The sequence below is a fragment of the Aspergillus chevalieri genome, chromosome 4 (genome assembly GCF_016861735.1).
Source record: "Aspergillus chevalieri M1 DNA, chromosome 4, nearly complete sequence".
Lineage (NCBI taxonomy): Eukaryota > Fungi > Ascomycota > Eurotiomycetes > Eurotiales > Aspergillaceae > Aspergillus > Aspergillus chevalieri.
Window position 1 is genome coordinate 835246 of NC_057365.1, and position 18820 is coordinate 854065.

At 49.1% G+C, this 18820-nt stretch overlaps 9 protein-coding genes across 9 annotated transcripts; 5 read left to right on the plus strand and 4 right to left on the minus strand.

The window, feature by feature from the left end:
• Positions 1-157: 157 nt before the first annotated feature.
• On the plus strand, positions 158-2414 carry ACHE_40290S (uncharacterized protein; the record flags this gene model as incomplete). Its single annotated transcript, XM_043278472.1, has 6 exons — positions 158-301; positions 360-935; positions 1011-1162; positions 1214-1387; positions 1440-1787; positions 1844-2414. 6 exons carry the CDS (start codon positions 158-160, stop codon positions 2412-2414), a joined length of 1965 nt encoding a protein of 654 aa, XP_043136248.1.
• Positions 2415-4754: 2340 nt separating this feature from the next.
• Positions 4755-6967, plus strand: ACHE_40291S (uncharacterized protein; the record flags this gene model as incomplete). The annotated part of the gene is made up of 7 exons (XM_043278473.1): positions 4755-4898; positions 4960-5474; positions 5523-5606; positions 5658-5767; positions 5817-5968; positions 6024-6512; positions 6572-6967. The coding sequence occupies 7 exons, from the start codon at positions 4755-4757 to the stop codon at positions 6965-6967; spliced, it is 1890 nt and encodes a 629-aa protein (XP_043136249.1).
• Positions 6968-7113: 146 nt separating this feature from the next.
• Positions 7114-7957, minus strand: ACHE_40292A (putative 2,3-diketo-5-methylthio-1-phosphopentane phosphatase; the record flags this gene model as incomplete). Its single annotated transcript, XM_043278474.1, has 3 exons — positions 7114-7224; positions 7285-7710; positions 7769-7957. 3 exons carry the CDS (start codon positions 7955-7957, stop codon positions 7114-7116), a joined length of 726 nt encoding a protein of 241 aa, XP_043136250.1.
• Positions 7958-9714: 1757 nt separating this feature from the next.
• ACHE_40293A (uncharacterized protein) lies at positions 9715-9953 on the minus strand (the record flags this gene model as incomplete). The annotated part of the gene is made up of 2 exons (XM_043278476.1): positions 9715-9842; positions 9899-9953. The coding sequence occupies 2 exons, from the start codon at positions 9951-9953 to the stop codon at positions 9715-9717; spliced, it is 183 nt and encodes a 60-aa protein (XP_043136251.1).
• A 589-nt stretch (positions 9954-10542) lies between these two features.
• ACHE_40294A (putative flavoprotein) lies at positions 10543-11265 on the minus strand (the record flags this gene model as incomplete). Its single annotated transcript, XM_043278477.1, has 1 exon — positions 10543-11265. The coding sequence occupies one exon, from the start codon at positions 11263-11265 to the stop codon at positions 10543-10545; it is 723 nt and encodes a 240-aa protein (XP_043136252.1).
• Positions 11266-11998: 733 nt separating this feature from the next.
• On the plus strand, positions 11999-12385 carry ACHE_40295S (uncharacterized protein; the record flags this gene model as incomplete). The annotated part of the gene is made up of 1 exon (XM_043278478.1): positions 11999-12385. The coding sequence occupies one exon, from the start codon at positions 11999-12001 to the stop codon at positions 12383-12385; it is 387 nt and encodes a 128-aa protein (XP_043136253.1).
• Positions 12386-12801: 416 nt separating this feature from the next.
• ACHE_40296S (uncharacterized protein) lies at positions 12802-13915 on the plus strand (the record flags this gene model as incomplete). The annotated part of the gene is made up of 2 exons (XM_043278479.1): positions 12802-13340; positions 13387-13915. 2 exons carry the CDS (start codon positions 12802-12804, stop codon positions 13913-13915), a joined length of 1068 nt encoding a protein of 355 aa, XP_043136254.1.
• Positions 13916-14284: 369 nt separating this feature from the next.
• ACHE_40297S (uncharacterized protein) lies at positions 14285-15319 on the plus strand (the record flags this gene model as incomplete). Its single annotated transcript, XM_043278480.1, has 1 exon — positions 14285-15319. The coding sequence occupies one exon, from the start codon at positions 14285-14287 to the stop codon at positions 15317-15319; it is 1035 nt and encodes a 344-aa protein (XP_043136255.1).
• A 264-nt stretch (positions 15320-15583) lies between these two features.
• Positions 15584-17239, minus strand: ACHE_40298A (sugar porter family MFS transporter; the record flags this gene model as incomplete). The annotated part of the gene is made up of 2 exons (XM_043278481.1): positions 15584-17073; positions 17122-17239. The coding sequence occupies 2 exons, from the start codon at positions 17237-17239 to the stop codon at positions 15584-15586; spliced, it is 1608 nt and encodes a 535-aa protein (XP_043136256.1).
• Positions 17240-18820: the final 1581 nt, after the last annotated feature.

Consider the following 18820-nt stretch of genomic DNA (forward strand, 5'->3'; position numbering starts at 1 on the left):
CATATCAAGAACACGCCCGGCTAGATGTTCCAGCCAATTATGACCAAGAGTCCGGCTCTAGCCTCAGGTTACCCACCGCCTTCTTTCAACGCCGTTCTGTGGAGGGAGGATTCTTACTCTCATCTCCCTATAAGGTGTAGGGTGAAAAAGGCCAACAATGGAATCGAAGCAAACATACAAACCCTTAGCTCCCAAAGTGCCCAAGACCAATGAAAACCAAGCCCCGGGCCCGTATTTTAATGCATACCGTGATACTCGGGTCTCGACTGCTTGTTCTTCCTGCCGGTCTCGACAGATAAAGGTTTGGAGACTTACGATTCTCCCTGTATTTCCTATAGTAGAGGCAACTGACCATTTAGTGTGATGGGGTGGCACCATGTGGGAATTGCCGCAAATTTCAGGCTGAATGCATCATCGACGAGAACAGCGATAACCGCCGAAACGCGACTCTCAAGCGCAAATTTGATAGCCTAGAAAATGACCGTGAACTCCTGATACAGCTCATGGAGAGCTTCCGCAATAGTGATGATAACCGTGTCCATGCGCTTCTGAATCTGATCCGTAGTAATGCACCCCTATTCGAGCTCAAATCCTACATCGACAACCAACTAAACAGAGAGTCATCGCCCAAGCTGGCTGTGGTCGGTGAGGAGATCCGACGGCTACAGCAAGCCAAACCCAGGGCTCATCGGAATGTTATGGATGTCAGGCGACTCTGCGATCAGGCAGTGTACCGTGTACCCGCGAAACCGTGGACAACAGTTACTGATGACGACGAATTTGTATCGCACCTCATCTCACTTTACTTCACCTGGTACCATCCATGCTTTCCGTGGATTGATCGGGAGATCTTTCTCCGCGATATGAAAGCAGGCAATGCTGACTCTGAATTCTGCTCTCCTTTTCTTGTGAACTCACTTCTGGCTGATGCATGCGTAAGAGAAAGCAACATGATCAACCAAAAGACGAATCAAGTTGCTTACTTTCTGACCGTGGTATGGAAAATGTAGGCCTACTCCGATTATGCTGAAGCCTATGCAGATTCAGAAGATCTATCAACAAGGGGTGCGCACTTCTTTGCTGAGGCAAAGAGATGCCTCGAGGAGGAGGAAGGGCGGTTCACTGTAGCAACAGTACAGGGACTTGAGGTTCTGTCTGTGTGGTAAGTTCTTCATTATTGGAGTTTATAAGTAAAAGTCAATGACCTTCGCAGCGCGTTCTTGATGGGAAAAGACCGGCGTGGTTGGGTATACCAAGGACAGTTGGCCTTTGCAGCTAAGGAGCTGGCCAGATCCACTCACTCAGCCCCTTCGAATGCCACCGCGAAGTCTCCCGATCTGGCACAGGCTACTAACTTCACATTCTGGGGATTATATGTCATTACGATGTATGGAAGATTGACTACCATTGAGGGAGAAACATATGCTAACTAAGAACAGGGCAAGTGCCATGGCTTATCACAAACCCTCGCTGGTCGAAAAGCCTGACCGTCCATGTCCACACGTTGCGCATGATCACCATAAAGATCTATGGTATCCTTATCCAGCGCAAAGTGATGGGTATTCAACACACCCTCTATGTCATTTCAACAATCTGTGTGAGTTGACTATTGTCATCAACAACTGGTGCCAGTTTCTCTTCGGTGATTCAGATAAGCCTGCATTTGACAGGGTCAAAGAATTGACTGAAAGCGTTGACCGCCGCTTATCTGAATGGCAACAAGGGCTGCCGCCGTGTCTTGATCTGAACATCGAAGGAGCCTTGCTTCCACAGGTGCTATGCCTTCAGTATGTCTCAAATTCAATCCTCATCTTTAAGACCTGGTCTGACGCTACCTCTACAGCATGTATTATCATAACATTGTCATCACCATCTTCGGCTTTGCCAAGAATGCAGAAAATGAGGATGATGAGACCGGCCGTTCCTCAGCATTCCACAAGTATGCCGCTGACAGATGTTTACGCTCTGCGCGGGAAATCTCAAACCTGATGAAACTACACCGATCATTTTGGGGGCTAGACATCTTCCCAGCTGGTCACATTCAATGGATCACAGTGTCTCTCTTCACCTTACTCGAAGGCCGGGACGACCCCGCAAACCGCGAGGCATTCACAAACCTCAGCATAGCCGCCAAGACCGCCTCACGACGCTGGACTCTCGGAAAAGGCATGCTGCGGGCTGTCCAGGTCACGGCAGGGAAAATGGCAGTGTCCATGCCGCCAGAGACTGATTTGCTTTTTGCGGATTTTGAGCAACAGATTCGGAACTCGAAGGATCGGGAAGGGTTGAATAGCTTGTATCCGAACTTTGCGGTCTCGACTGGGTCTATTCAGACTGATGAGGTTGAACTTGATAAGTTCTTGGAGAAATGGGATGCTCTGGGTGTCTCTGAGTCCAATGAGCCAGACGTCTGACTTCAGACATGATAACTATATTGGGCCTGCACATATCACCCTGTATCTAACATTCGTTATATTGTCATCACATCACTTACACGTTCAATATAAATATCACCTTCCCGCCGCAACGGTGTGTTTTTCGGCTATTTCAGCTCACTATTAGTTGCAATATAGAACATTCTTCCCAGCATTGATCACTTCTCTCACAAAAGCCGGTGATAGAAATGTCCTTGTTCTAGTGACTTGACCACGACATTCCTCTTTCGGGTGCTGCTCTAGCGAGGGCCTGGCTCAATGAGTGCCAACGTGAATGATTGGCTAGAGGACCTGCGCGGGACATTGAAGGACCAGTTGCCATGCTCCAGGATCACAACTATTCCAAGATCTCGCCACAGGGCTATCGATCCGGAAGACGAGGATACCAGATCTGGAGTTGCCTACAACTGGTCAGCTTTCAACTTCACCTATGGTGATCATACGACTAGTGCCTCCTCCTCCGATGACGACTCTTGAAGACTTTGACTGGGCCAGAGCATGAGCTCCTCAGGTTTTGGGATACAGTCGTCGGCCAGCTCCAAGAGATCACCGAGACCGTGGTAAATGTGGCCTGAAGAGTTCGTTAGTTTTTCCAAGCCAGGAAATTTCAACGTTAGTACATTGATCAACAATGTTGGTTTTATCCTCATCGACGCACTGATCGATTCCCTGCGAAGACTCGCGGATATCTTTAACGCGCTGTAGTCGGGAATCGGAATTGTGAAGACCCTGGCCAACAAGACGATTAGAATCCCCGTGATCACCTGTCTGTGGAAGAAAGTCATCGCTTGAGGACAGCTGTGGACGTTACTGAACCTTTGCGCGTTGTTGATCGCCATCCCAACCACTGTGCTATACAAGGCCAAGACGAATGCAAAGCCGCCCAAAATGAACGGTCGACTCACCAAGGATGTCTCCGGCACGGGAAATGCACAGTTCTCCGCTGATATTACAAACTATGTTGAATAGGCAATATACCCTTCCGTTCAAACTAGTTCTCTCCATATAGACCTCGTTTAGTCCGGAATAATCGACTCCCGATTTCCCTTGAGCCTTTTGATCCAAGACCCCGCTTCAGCGGGCTGGCACCGTGATAGGTTAACAAAATAGAGAAACAAGGCCGACTGAGTATGTATACTCAGTTGTTGGTTAAGTAGATGAGTCAGAACTAGAAAGGTAACTAACTAATTAGTTAATGCTAAACGGCTGGCATTAATCATAAAGAACTAAGCTATATACATGAATGAGCATGTTATGGGGTTCCCGTACGAACCCACAGGATGGCCAGCACAGAACGAAGGGGCATCAACAAACAATTTGAACTCTCTCGTACGATCCCAAGAGACCAAGAACACAACCAAGAACAGTGAGGAATGCCTACCAGCAAGAAAGCAAAGGTTACACCATTATATATAGCCTGTCCTATTCTGCTCTCTTTTCAACGATTCCTTCATGTACAATAGGCACCATTGGGTCGAGATAATTTAGTCGTGACCCATAACAAAGCGTCCTTATATATCCATCTATATACCATTCATCATACCATTTGATGGTAGATTCCCCGAGTAACATTCCTAGTTCCTGCCTGCATCTCCGCCTAACCCATTATCCAATGATTTTGCTTTGACTCCCCGCATCGTCACGTGAGACTAATTGTGGTTGGGTCTGTAACAGCATGATGCATTTTATTGAGGCTGCCTTACTCAGGCTGCTCAGGGCGTGCTCAGGTTTCTCATTCAGTGAGCAAGAAAGTGGCGAGGGATGAGCACTAAAACGGTAATGGCAAGCCTTCAAAGCGTCGAGTAAATCAATTCCGTATGCAGTTACCCCGATACATAGTATGATTTCCGCTATATCGGCCCATCCCGAAATGTCCCACCGCGTGATGATTAGTGCTGAGAATCTCGTGAACCGTATTCCAGTACTCTATATAGAGACAGGAACTTTTTGCGGGGTCTCCGGTTAATTGAAAGAGCTGGAGTTTGTCTGTTCTCGCCGAAGAATTTCCAGTTGGCTCGCCCCTGTCTCTCGCCTCGCGGGGATCCCCGCGTGAGTATGCAGAGAATCAGCATACCAAGACCGTCGGCCAATTCACTCAGCCAGTCGGTTGAATTGATTGCTTCCGCAGGCTGAACGGAGAATCAATATCCCCTCTCAGTAATCACGATATGTGGGCATAAGCTATGAGCCGTCGGTTGAAATCGAAGCTCTCTTGTTTCTTTCGACGACTATTCGCCGGTTAATTCTTGAGACCTGAACTATTAAAGAGTGACCAGACCAGGCTCGAAAATATGTATCCGTCAAGCCAGGAATCACACGATGGTTGCCTTCTCGACTCTCTCGGGCCTCAGTGCCTTTTCCTTGTTGTTCTCTCTTATCCAACATGTTCATGGTGTGTCGTTGGAGGTGTCCACCGAGGGTGGAAACTCATCCAGTCCTCTCCTGTATGGATTCATGTTTGAGGTAGGCTCATATTATCCGCACTTGGATAACCGAAGATAAATTCTCACGGTATTCCGGATAGGATATTAATTACTCAAACGATGGAGGCATCTACGGCCAGCTGCTTCAAAACAACGGTCTTCAGGGCAGCTCGCCCAACCTCACTGCGTGGGCTAGCGTGGGAGATGCCACGATTTCAGTGGACGCAGAAAACCCATTGACATCAGCCATCCCCCACAGCTTGAAACTGGATGTTCCCGAGGGCACCACGGGCCAGGTCGGATTCACCAACGAGGGTTATTGGGGTATTCCCGTGGATGGCAGTACATTCCAGAATTATTTCTGGATCAAAGGAGACTTCTCCAACAGTGTCACTATCCGTCTGGTCGGTACCAACAGTGGCACGGAATATGCGTCGACGTCTGTTGAAGTTTCATCCAATGCGGATGAATTCACCTATGTCACTACTTCGTTCCCTACGACCAAGGCTCCGGATGGAGATGTTCTGTATGAGCTGACTGTCGACGGCGAGTTGATTGCTGGCAAGTCGCTCAACTTTGGTCTTCTCCAGCTTTTCCCAGAGACCTACAAGTCAAGGTTTGTGCCTTGAGTCGAATTGTTTTGATTTTTCTAATTAGTCTACAGGTACAACGGACTGAAGCCCCAACTGGCAAATGCCCTGGAATCTGTCAAGGGATCTTTCCTGCGGTTCCCCGGTGGTAACAACTTGTATGTTCTTCCTGGACATGCGGATTACCACAGAAGCTAAATTATTCACAGGGAGGGAGACACCGAGGAGACGCGGTGGAAATGGAATGAGACCATTGGTCCTGTAGAGGACCGCCCAGGACATCAAGGAACCTGGACTTACTACAACACTGACGGATTAGGTATGTTCCAATGAAATACAGGCGAAAATGCGCTTCTGACACGCTGTAGGCCTCATGGAATATTTCTACTGGTGTGAAGACTTGAACCTGACTCCTGTTCTGGGAGTGTGGGCTGGCTTTTCCCTTGAATCGGGAGGTAACACTCCGTTTACGGGCGATGCACTGCAGCCTTATATCGATGATGTCCTGAATGAGTTAGAGGTTCGTTCCATGTGTGTCAATTCTTGCAGTATATAGCAAAGCTAACCACATCCAGTTCGTCTTGGGTGACTCAAGTACCACCTACGGCTCTCTCCGGGCAACTTACGGCCACGAGGAACCATTCAACGTGAACTTAGTCGAAATCGGCAACGAGGATAACCTGGGCGGAGGCTGCGAGAGCTACGCGGAACGATTCACTGCCTTCTACGACGCGATACACGCAGCCTATCCCGATCTCACTCTCATCGCAAGCACGGACAATGCTTCTTGCCTTCCTAGCACCATACCTGAAGGCGCATGGGTGGACTTCCACGACTACAACACAGCCGACGGCCTCGTGAGCGAGTTCAACTTGTTCGATAACAAGGACCGCTCGGTGCCGTATTTCATTGGCGAGTACTCTCGATGGGAAATCGACTGGCCCTCTATGAAGAACTCCGTCGCGGAAGCAGTGTACATGATCGGATTGGAGAGAAACAGCGATGTCGTGAAGATGGCGGCTTATGCGCCGTTGCTGCAACTGGTTAACTCGACTCAATGGACGGTATATTAGCTTGAGATAAAACATCTTTCGCGTGTAACAGTCAACTAACAACTATATAGCCCGATTTGATCCCCTTCACGCAAAACCCAACAGACATGGTCATCGAAACGGTCAGCTACTACGTTCAACAAATGTTCTCCGTCAACCGCGGCGATACCATCAAAGAGGTCACGTCAGACTCCGCATTTGGCCCCGTTTACTGGGTTGCCTCTAGTGCCGGGAACAAATACTATGTCAAGTTGGCCAATTACGGCTCCGAGACACAGGATGTGACCGTCTCGATCCCAGGGTTGAGCAGCGGAAAACTGACTGTGCTCGCGGATAATGACCCTGAGGCGTCTAACACGGATACTCAGACTCTTGTTACGCCTTCTGAGAAGGATGTTACTGGCGAGAATGGGTCGTTTAGCTTTACCTTGCCGGCGTGGTCGGTTGCGGTTCTTGCTGCCAACTAGGTTTGTACTGAAGCTCTGTTTTGAGCTTTGAACGAAAGCAATTACCATGAGTGTTTAGATGTAAATGATATTCTACACTATGTACATTGGGAATCGTCTCGCATCTATGCATAACATCCTATCTTCATGACGCCAGCATCATGAGACTATACAGAACCATCCTGAGGAACAGCCTTGGGCTGGTAGTCGGAAAAGGCCTCTGGCCACAGGAACATCTTTTCTTCGTTGGACGGAGTAGCAGCCGCGAATTTCGGCACCTGGAAGCGTCAGCATCTTGCTTAAACAGGACATTGTAAATACGAGGAGAAAGAACATACAGCCTGCTTGCTCGAAATCCGACGCCACATGTTGGCGCGAGGGTTGAATCGTGCCGGGATACCAGTACCACCGGTCTTCTCAAGGTCCTCCTTCATGATATGCTGGACTTCCTTCTTGATATCCGCGAACGTTTCGAACGGGATATACGGGATCTGGTTTTTATTGCAGTATTCCTCTAGCTTCAGGCCCTTCCGTGCAAAGAGGATATCTGCTTCCCGGGCTGCCGTGAGATCCGAGACACCGTCGCCGATGAAGATGATAAGCGGGATTTCGCCCTCGACGCAAGCTGAAGCGGCTTCGGCACGGCCCTGGTTGACGGAGAGGGCCTTGTCATGGCCTAATTCTGTCTCGTGCAACCAGATGGGCTTCCAGGGTGTAGAGCCGTCGATATCAGCGTCGTTGGCCACAATGTTGATATTAGAGGACTGCACGCATTTTGTTAGCAATCGCCATCGCCATATCCATACCCGAGCAGAGACTTACCTCCTGCGCCCCCAAAAACGCATCCAACACCTTCCTAAGGATAGGCCTCAACCCAGCACTAATAACATTAAACGAGATATTATTCTCCATGCAGAATTCATGGAACTCCTTGAACTTTGGATCCATGGACATGTTATTCCGCATGGTATCAAAGCCATCTTCAATAGGGATGGTCAGAGACCCCCACATATCTTCCGAGGCTTCACGGAAAGACCGCTCGCCGGTTTTGATCTGTTCCTGGATCTTTTTGAGGAATTCGTTGCCGCCACCTAGGTTGTGTGACGGCCTGGTCACGTTGGTTGATTATCACGTGAGGTGTGGTTGTTTGCTTTATTGCTTTGTTGATAAATATGGCGTTACCTCCTTTCTTCCTTCCTCATGTTGATTATTCTCGTCGATAGCTACCTAGGTAGAACCCATGAGTTGGACGTTCCATCATCCTAGTAGAGCGCCGTGACATAATAATCAACATCCTCCTTTTATACCTTAGGGAGAGAAATACCAAAGGCTTCTCCCTTCAAGGGATTCGCTGGTGCCGCAGTTCGGGAGCTGGCCAGGCTATAACAGTGTCTCCATTCAAGTTTCCATCCTCAAGTTCATCCTCAAGTCAAGTCAAGCGCTGCTTCAGTTAAGTTTCTAGAGCTCAGGACTGAAACTTCTGTTGTTGGCATATTCAAGTTCAACTTTCAAGAAGTCCAGTGGTTGCGACTATGCTGGCACCCCTTCAAGTTCTCAAGACTTAAGTTTTTCAAGATTCAAGCTCACGATCCCTTTCTTAAAGATCATGGACCCCTTTCAAGAACTCCGAAACGAATTTTCTTCTACGATCCGCGCCCTCCAGAATGAAATCGAATCCGTCAAAAATGAACCCAAACCACTTCAACGACCAAAGCCATGCCTCCCTGATCCCGAGAAATTCAATGGCCAATCTTTGAAGTTTGATACCTGGCTTGCTTCGATGAAGGCTAAGCTTAGGATTGATGCTCCAGCTATTGGTGATGCAGTGGCTCAGTTCTACTATGTCTATCTGAATCTGGAAAGCAAAGTCCAAGCTCTAGTTCTTCCCCAGTTATCTTATGCAGAAGACACCAACACCTGGGATTACAACACCATCCTTGATCAACTATCTCTGGTTTATGACAACCCCAACAAGGTTCAAGAAGCTGAAGATTATCTACTAGTCCTAAAGCAGGATAGTGGTGAATCTGTGGCAGCCTACATCGCCAAGTTTGAGAGGATTCTTTATGAGGCAAAGGGCAAAGATTGGCCTGATGTCACCAAGATTTCAGCGTTCGGGAAAGGCCTCAATCCTACTCTCCGAGGACGTCTCAACCAGCAGTTGAATCTTCCAAAATCATACACTGATTTCCTTCGTGTGGTTCAACAATTGGGAAGTCATTCTTTCAGCTCAAATTCCACCAATGTTTCCCACTCTCAATCACACCAATCTGGCTCTCACACCAAGTCTGATCCTATGGACCTCAGCGTCATCAATATCAACTCCCTGTCAGCAGCGTCCACCTCCCTAGATGAAAGGAACAGACGACGACAACAAGGATCCTGTGTGAGATGTGGCTCCTCTGATCATTGGGTGAAGGATTGTTCCATGAAGGCACACAAGGAATCCAATAAAATATGGAACCAGCAGATGATTGCAAGGTTAGAGGCAAACCGTCTTGATGACCTTAATGATCTCGATGATTGATTTTTGGAGATGTTTGGACATGTTCATGTGTTTTTCTTTTTCAAGTGTCTCATGTATTGTTGCCTTCTCATGTTTTCTTACCTGTGGGTTGACCATGACATTGAGGACAATGCCTATTGAAGCCGGGGGGTAATGTGACGGCCTGGTCACGTTGGTTGATTATCACGTGAGGTGTGGTTGTTTGCTTTATTGCTTTGTTGATAAATATGGCGTTACCTCCTTTCTTCCTTCCTCATGTTGATTATTCTCGTCGATAGCTACCTAGGTAGAACCCATGAGTTGGACGTTCCATCATCCTAGTAGAGCGCCGTGACAGGTTGGAGACTAGGACGTGGCCAGTGTCTTGCATGAAGATTGTGCCATCGAAGTCTGCATTTGTTAGTCTGGGATACGATGCACCACATCCAAGGTAAGTGAAAGCGTACCTGAGAAGATGTTGATCTTTCTCCTAAGATCCGAGGGATTCTTCTGGTTCGGCATGATGAACGACGGCGGTATACGCTAAAATGCAGTTTAATGATGCTAAAATGATGGAGAGATAGAGAAATGAAGAAATTGAGAAAGACAGGCCCTGAAATACGCGGAGCAAGCCGGCCCCAAGGCCGGATTTGTTGCATGACGTTAACGGGGAACACTGGGATTCCTTTTTACCGAATCGGGGAACGATGATGCCATTCGTGGGGCGACTGCTAGAACCGGATTTCGGGCTGATATCATACTCCCCGGGCGATCGGCATGCAGGAACCGCCGATCGGGATGCCGAATTCTTAGCGATAGTGTGTGTACTCCGTAGTTAGAGTACGTAGAGTAGTCAGTGAAGAGCAACACTAGGTCTGAATGTAGTAGAGTATGAGAGATGGGAGGCAAAGGGTTATATCTGCTTTGTGCTTGGTTATTCTGATGTCTATCCTAAAACTGCCACTATCATACGTACATTGATGCAGACTGTCCTGACACTCAAAGAAGAAAGTTATAGATAAAGTACAAGGCACTCACAGCAGTGGACCACTCCGCAATGACTACCCACATGGTCCAGTCCGATTGAGGTTATCTCGATAATTCAGACGTGTCAAACAGCGTCCGTGCTAATCAGATTCCTCCGATGATATACTCTAGTAAGCTCAAGTCGTTCCTCAATCACACGAACGATTCTTTTCCAGTCGCACATCCCACCCTGCCCCGTATCGCCACACGCCAGGGTCTTCGACTGCGCCGGCAAGATCTCCACCCACCACCACTCATTCTCCAGGATCGATAATTGCTTTGAAGTTAACGGATGGATCCACATCATGCTATTCATCGCAGGCGCCACAAGAATCGGCGGCCCCCTTGACTCCGGGGTACCGGTATCCCAAGCCCGGATCACCGTGGTCAAAAGGTCGTCGCACAGACCCCCCGTCATCTTCGCCAGCACATTCGCAGACAGCGGCACAATCGCAAGCAAGTGAGCCCAGCGCCGCAGCTCTATATGCAAAATATTGGCCTCTCTCGTCCACGGGACCACCCACTCGTCTTCGTCTCGGTGAACGCCGTCGACATTAGGGAGGGAGGATAGCGATTCGACGGTGGGCTGTTCGGAGGACTGTCCGGCCAGGAAGTGAGCTGCGGATTTAGTGATGATGACGCGAATGGAGAGGTTAGGGTGCCTTTCGAACGAGGAGATGATGAGGGGAAGTTTTATTGTGGCTACCGAGCCAGTCGCTGCGAGCAAAAGGTGCGTCTTCCCGTCATTGATGGAGGCAGCGACTTCTTCTGCTGGAGCCTGCTGCATAGTCTCTGCTCTTGTCGTCATTTGTGTTCCTTTTTCTTGCTTAGAAGGACTGGACGAAGCTGGTAAAACGAATTATGGGATGAGGTCATTGCGGAACAGCTATTCTCCGCCGCTATTGCCTTTCTCGGAGTAGTGTTGTCGCGACCGCGTCCCAAATTCTGAAGTTGCTCCCGGGCTCTTCCTATTATCATAATAATAATTATATATACATCAATTCACGGCAATAGCGATTGAGGGAAATGTCCTAGGCTCAGACACAACAGCCGGCGGCTGATCCAGCACACCAAACCAGTGTTGAATGAACAGAGGATGTCGAGGAGGAAATGCAAGGAGACGATTCTGATAGCTACGACGACTATTATGATGATGACGACTCAGAGGAAGCTCTCGGACATAATGGAAATGATAAGAGACTCTAGAGACAGCCTTGTCCGGCTTGGATTCGCTTTTCGGTTGAGATAGATGCTCACACTGGTTGCAATCTACAGATTACTTCGCAGTCCACTTATAACCATCGTCGTCGATCCAATCCAGCACAAATACCACATACACCGTGAACTGTTATGTCGTCATTCCGTCTTTTTAAAACATATGCTGCGCAGTGATCATTTCCCGAGAGCGAAGGAAACCTGGTCAAGCTCCCAGAAGATGATGCAACGAGCTTCGCCATGTTCGCGGAATACTTGTATGTGGGGAGGAGTGCGATACAGGCGCAGTCCTGCGAGATATAAACCAAGACAGCCTAGAATCAGGGATGGATGTGGAAGATGACAACATGGTTCACGACCAGTACGACTTTATGCTGCAGTTTTCTTGCTATGTGCTGGCTGATAAGCTGCAAGCAAGTGGATTCAAATGCTACATCATGGATGAGATTCGGTGTCATGAAGAGTTCTGTGACCCGATTAACTTGACTGTGGATCACATCCGGTATGCCTACGACAACACAGTCAGGCAGAATGATCCTTTACGGCGACTTTGTCCCATGATCAGGTGTAAACGGATATCCATTTGGCAAATTATCAATGATTTCAAGTTCATTGCTCTCATGGAAGAAGGAGGGGCGTTTGTGAGAGACATGATGCAGATGTCTTGGAAGCTGACTCTTAAAACAGAGGGAGCAAATGAAGAGACAACTTAGGGATGAGGACCAGCAGCTCGAAACAACACGAAAACAGCTTGAGAGCCTATCCAGTTGAAGATAGAATCGAGGAGTATGAACGACAACTTCGGAAATATCGTGTATCTTGAGGGTTTCTTGGACTGTTCCATGTATATAGACAACTACTCCGGGGTACATAAATGGATTATTTGTTGGTGCAATCTCGCGTATTCAAGAATAGCACACTACTACTCTATATGAAGCAAGGCCCAACCGTTCGGAGTAACGGACCTCGATCCACAGCCCCCTGTCGATCCAGATTAGAAACATTGCCTGAAAGGCCGGACTGAAAACAAACAAACATCCTTAGCAGAAGATCCTCAACTCTGTTGAGTATTCTGACAATTAACGGCTGACTCGCAATCTCCGCTTTAATATCTCATCTCAACTTCAACATGCCACAGTTCTTCCAACGCTTCCGCCGCAGACCAAAGGACCAGGATGCCACATCAACAGACCTGCCTCTCATCCTCAGCAAGACAGGCATCGATTATGACACCTGCAATTCCAATGCCTCCCTACGTGACTACCGCGACTACACTGCGATGCCCCTCCCTCCACCACGGCGCCCACTGACCCCGCCGCCAGAATCTGCGGACCCCGAAGAAAGCCCGGGCGCTGTCAACACTCAGACCCAGAGCGCGTTGTTTGCACGGTTACCCCGAAATATCCGGGAACGAATCTATATTGAGCTATTTGGGGAAAGGGCGGTCCATGTGGAGTATGATTATGGATTTGCGCCCGGATATCGGGGGCGAGAGAAGAAGCCACCGGATCAATGGCGGTGGTGGCATCGGGTGTGCGAGGAAGAGGAGGCTAAACCGGGGGATATGTGTCGGTCGGATGATCTGGATGACTTGAAGAGAAAGGGGAAACGAGAGCTGTTGAAGTATAAACTCAAGGGGGTTGAGTGGCTGCGGACGTGTCGGATTGGGTGAGCTTCGACTGCAACGGTGGTAAGACTGAGCTAACGAGAACAGGTACCAAGAAGCCCTCCCAATCCTCTACGGAACGAATACCTTCCTCGTCGCATCGGCTGTGAAACTATGCAGATTTCCCAAGGTCATTGTCCCATCTCACCTCTCCGCCATCACATCGCTCGACATCCTCCACATTGCCAAAGCAGCAACACCATCTACAATGTCAGATGATGACTGGTCAATGTACAATACCATCTTCCGGACGCTCCGACTGTCATATACTGGCCTGCAGCGTCTCCGTCTGGTCGTCTATATCCTGAACAAACCCTGTACACCACGCGCCGGGAGCGTCCCTGAAGAATTCGAGGAGGCCTGGTTCAGACCGTGGCAGGATCTTGCGTCGAGTCGGACGTGGGAGAAGTTGGAAATCGGTATACAGGCGAGCTGGTTTAAGGATTTCTCTGAGGGTGCAGAGAGATGGGCAAAGAGGATTGGACGGGCGGAGCCGGGGTATACACTTGTGCAGGTGGAGGACTATACAACCTGGGACGGGAAGTTGTCTGAGGTTTGGAATGCGCCTTACCTGTAGTCCTTCATTTGGATCTGAAAGGACTTCATGCAAGGATAGCCATGCAGCGGTTTCCTAGGGCTTTGGCTGTATGCTTTGTTCGGCCGTTACAGGCAATTCCCATGAGATATGGATCAGTATCAACAAAAGGAATCAACCGATGGAAGAGAGCAGAAGAATCACTGCAAAACCGCACTCTCCATTTATCTTATGGAATCATCCACGATAACTCTTTGTGGCTGAATCAGCTCTCTTTATCCAACTGACGTTTCCCGGGCCCTACCGTCAACAGATGAACAGCTTCTTTGTACATACAATGATATCGATAATGCTTTATTAGCGGGTAATACTATCCTGAGACATCATATCCATCGCATATATAAGGCTGCCATGCCCATCGCAATTCTCACCATGCATCCACCACTTTCTAATCCAACAGAGCCCAATTCCATTCTCAATCTAATTCAACCACTAAACATAACAATGGATGTCAGCTTCTTCGAAGAATCCTCGCGCCTCAAATCTAACCAAATCCTCCGCCAAGTGCAAAGCATCCACACCGTGACCGAGGACCTCATCACCGAACTCCAAACAACCCTAGGCGAGGGCAAGTTCGTGGTCGACAAGTTCAAAGTGCGGCCCCAAGAATGGCACGACTGGTACAAAGCCAATCGCCGTCTTCGTGAAGTTGTCGAATACGACTCCCTCAAACAGTACATCATCGTCAAGGGCAAACCGGGTCCATTGCACGATGCAGTCACCGCAACATTCAAGAAATTCTTCGAAGATCTACAGGATCTCATGTACGGGCTAAACAGACACCAAACCACGACCCGCAAACCAGTCCAAGAAATCCCTTTCCTAGCCCTAGAAATCGGCATCTGCGAATCAACCAACAAACTCCTCCAGAACGCAGAACATCTCCTCACGCGCACTACAAACAGGAAAAACGCCGTGATCGTCGTCGACATCCAAGAACGTCGCCCGCCCCCGATCCGCAGCTTCAAGCAATTCGACCTCAGTGCGGACGACATCAAAGCCTTCGGATTGTCGCAGGTCACCGATGCTATTACGAAATGGTATCAGCGCAACAAGAACCCGCTCGTTGGGGAGTTTAGTGTTGGTGTGTACTTTTGTTATCCAGAGGGTGAGACTGTTACTATCTACAAGGGCGATCTCCCGACGACCGGTAATGGCAGCATTGGTAAAGCCAGGAAACCAATTGGCAACGCGGCGGCCATTCCCTATGGAAGGCTTCTGCCCGCGCTGCAGAGGAAGCGCGAGATTATGTTTCCAGTGCCTGTGGACGAGCTACTGGGAGAGTTGCAGAAGACGCTGACTTGGGTGTTGCCACATTATCGGGCTGAGCGGAAGGCGATTGAGTTGAAGAAGAGGTTGGCGAAGAGGAGGATTAGTAAAGTTTGATGAGACTCACATGAACTGCTCAGGTACGTGCTGCCCCCCCCCCCTTTCTTTGCTTGGTTTTTTATGGTATGGGGGCATTGGTGGTAGGGTAACCGTGGTGGATCTCATGTGTCTGGTTCTAGAGTTGTTAAATGTCCTGAATCGATAGGAAGTAATTCAAATTTGTATCATTGTCAACGTTATATCTACTATAAACCTCTAAGGGATAATCGAAGAAGAAGGTCATTGTCCTAACAATATCACAATGAAAAACATAAGCGTAAATTATACCCCCTCCATCTGCTCCATCGACCCCTTAGCCTCCTCTGCCTCCATCTTCTCCTCAGTCTGTTCCGCAGTCCTCTGCACCAAATCATGCTCCATCTCCACGTATCTTGCGGGCCGCTTCGCCGAGATCGCCTCCTTATTGTTATGCACAAAGATAAAATGGTTCTCCCGGAAGAACATATCAATATCCTCCAGAGCCCGATTCGCCGTCTCCGGGTAGAAGAAGTAGATAATCGGCACGAAGGACAGATTGAGAACCGTCCAGATAATGTAGAACCGGTATCCAAGGTTCTGGATACCGACAGGGGTAATCTCGACGACCATGAAATTCATAGCCCAGTTTGTTGCTGTTGCTAGCGCTGCACCCTTTGTTCGCATGGAGAGGGAGTTGATTTCAACCGGGAGAAGCCAGGGGATACCCTGGAAACCCATACCGAAGAAGACGTAGTACAGGAAGAAGAATGCAACCGAGGCAGAAGCAACTTGTTCCTGGTACGCGTAGCCCTGTTTCTCATTGAAGCGGATCAAAACGGTGATCAGTAGGTAGCAGAGACCCTGTCCCAGGGCACAGATCATGAAGAGACGGCGACGACCCCAGCGTTCGATGTGCGGAATTGCAACGAGACCGGCGAGGAGGTATGAGACCGAGTTGCAGGCCGCGAGGAGTCGGGACATCTTTTCTGACATGCCGACTGATTCCATCAATACTGTTGGGAGATAATAGGATGTGACGTTGATTCCGGATAGTTGCTGCATTGCCTGGGCTCCGGCACCGAGGAGTAACCGGCGGATGGCGCAGGTACCTCCTTGGTCGCCTGTTTTGCCGCGCAGTAAGTTGAGCCAGGACACGCTGTGCTCGCGTTCGTACTCGACGGCATCGACGATCTCCGTATGAGCAGTGATAACGTAGGAATCATTTGCATCCATGTCCTCCAGGTTGGCAATAATCTCACGCGCCTCATCAGGACGACCATGAGCAATAAGCCAACGAGGAGACTCAGGCAACCAAGGCACAGTAACCCAGAGAATAATAATAAACACAAACTGGAAAGCCAACGGGAACCTCCACGACGCCGGACCAGGGACATATGAGAGAGCATAAGTCACCCAATTCGAAAGCGAATAGCCAGCAATATTAAGAATCATCTCAATAATGACCAGTTTGCCACGCCATTTAATCTGCGAGGTTTCACCCTGCCAGACTGGTGCCGTGGCCGTGTTCATACCGTTTCCTAGACCGGCGACGATCCGGCCTACGATCATCTGGGGTACTCCGTAGGCTGTGATTTGCAGCAGAGCTCCGATGGCCATGACGGTGGTTCCCACCATGATGGACTTTTTTCGACCCCATACTTCTCCAAAATACATGGAGAAAATTGCGCCAAATAAACAGCCAACGTCGTAGATGGCAGTCACTGTTCCCAAGAGAGTAGGATCATCGCGTAGTTGTAACGTGTCGAGGAAGTCATTTGTGACAATAACACCGCCTATATGGTGTTGGTATTGCTATCAGGACAGTATAGGAGTGAACATACCAAAGACACCCTGGTCATAACCAAACAGAGTCATATCCGTAGCACACGCAACGGTAACCCAAAAGGTCAACCATCCTCCCCTTAACCCAAACCATGGCTGGCTTGGTCTGAACTTCATGGCGACACTTTACAATAGCAATAGAAAATCGAAGACAGAAAGCGCCCTTGACACCTCCAACCATCTCGGGAAGCCGCATCCTTAAATACTTCCCAAATCGAATTCCCCGTATAGGGGCCGATAACAACATCGGCCGTTACATCACCACAACCACGGCACCACGCCCTGACACGCAATGAAACTTCCTTGGACCTTCACCGGTGAGCCATATCCCCAGCGTCGCACGGTGAAACCACTCCGAGCCGGATGGGGGAGGCTTGACAGTAGCAACCAGTAGAAGGGCGTCTACCCCGCTAGTGTTTCCCCAGATCGACCTGAAAAGAAAATTTCCGGAAAATATGTATGATGAAATACTCGCGTTCCCCACGTTTTCCCCGCAATCATCCCAGATGAGACTAGTCTCTAGACTAGTGTATGGTTGGCTGAGCATAGGCATCAACTGTACGCCGGCGACGGCGGCGGCGGGGGAATAGTGGCAAAAGAGAGTTTGGTTGTGCCGGAGGAACGACCTAGGATTCAGGCCGTGTCATTATTCTCTGCCGGGTTGTGGCTGTGGTGTAACCAAACCGTGCATTCTGCGATAGGGGCGATTCTGCTGTTGAGTGGTCAATTGTGATGTTGTATATAGATATGACGGTGACGCCTTGCCTTATGCGGGTGATTTGATATTATCTTTTTATTCACATCATGTACCGGCATCAACCCGGATAATTCTTAATCGAATAGATCTCATTCTATCAATCTGTATCGCATCCAAAGTCAAGAAAAAGTGCCATGTCCGTCCCCCGGTGTCAGTCGGCCCGAATCCGGAAACGCCCAGACACCAGTAAGTATTGCCCACTTGGCTATCGACTATTTTGCCTGTAATGGCGCATTGCACTTATCATCGACGATGCATCCCGCACTTCCACGGGAAACGCCCTCTATCCCGTGGCTCCGTAGCTCTTAACGCCATAACGCCCAGCGCAACGCATAACGCACTGAGATATTTACCACACGAGAAAACACGCAGACGCCAGTGCATCGCACAACTTTAATCAGTCGATCTCTACCATTTGCGGTGATTCTGCCGGTCAAACCGAGTGTTTGTCCTGATCATGACTGCAGGTGGGTGACTGCGGTTGGGCATTGACAGGCCGACGGACTACTCTGTCCCGATAACTGTCAATTGACGCTGGATATTCTGGTCTATCATTCGGTATATGTGGTAGATCACGGAGTGTACGGGATGTCATGTGGTTTCGTCATCGTTCAGATTCCTGCTTTCCACGGAGCGCGGCCGTATATTGTCTGGGGTAGGCTGAATAACGGGCTTTCCTACCAGTTGGAGTCAGGGATCAGACGGCCAACCGGACTGCCTCGGGCCACTTGGCAGGGGCAATATTTCCGTTATTGCTCCGGGGTGGTACAGCCGAATCTACTGTCAGGTGCGACCAAATACCAGTTGCCACTGCAGTTATCAGATGAACTGGTTAGGCCCTCACGCGGGACTCTTGATTAGATAGTATGGCACTGTACCACTTTGCTTGCACAACCGAAATGCTTGTGTTCGGCATAGTGTAGTACTCTATCGGTATCCCG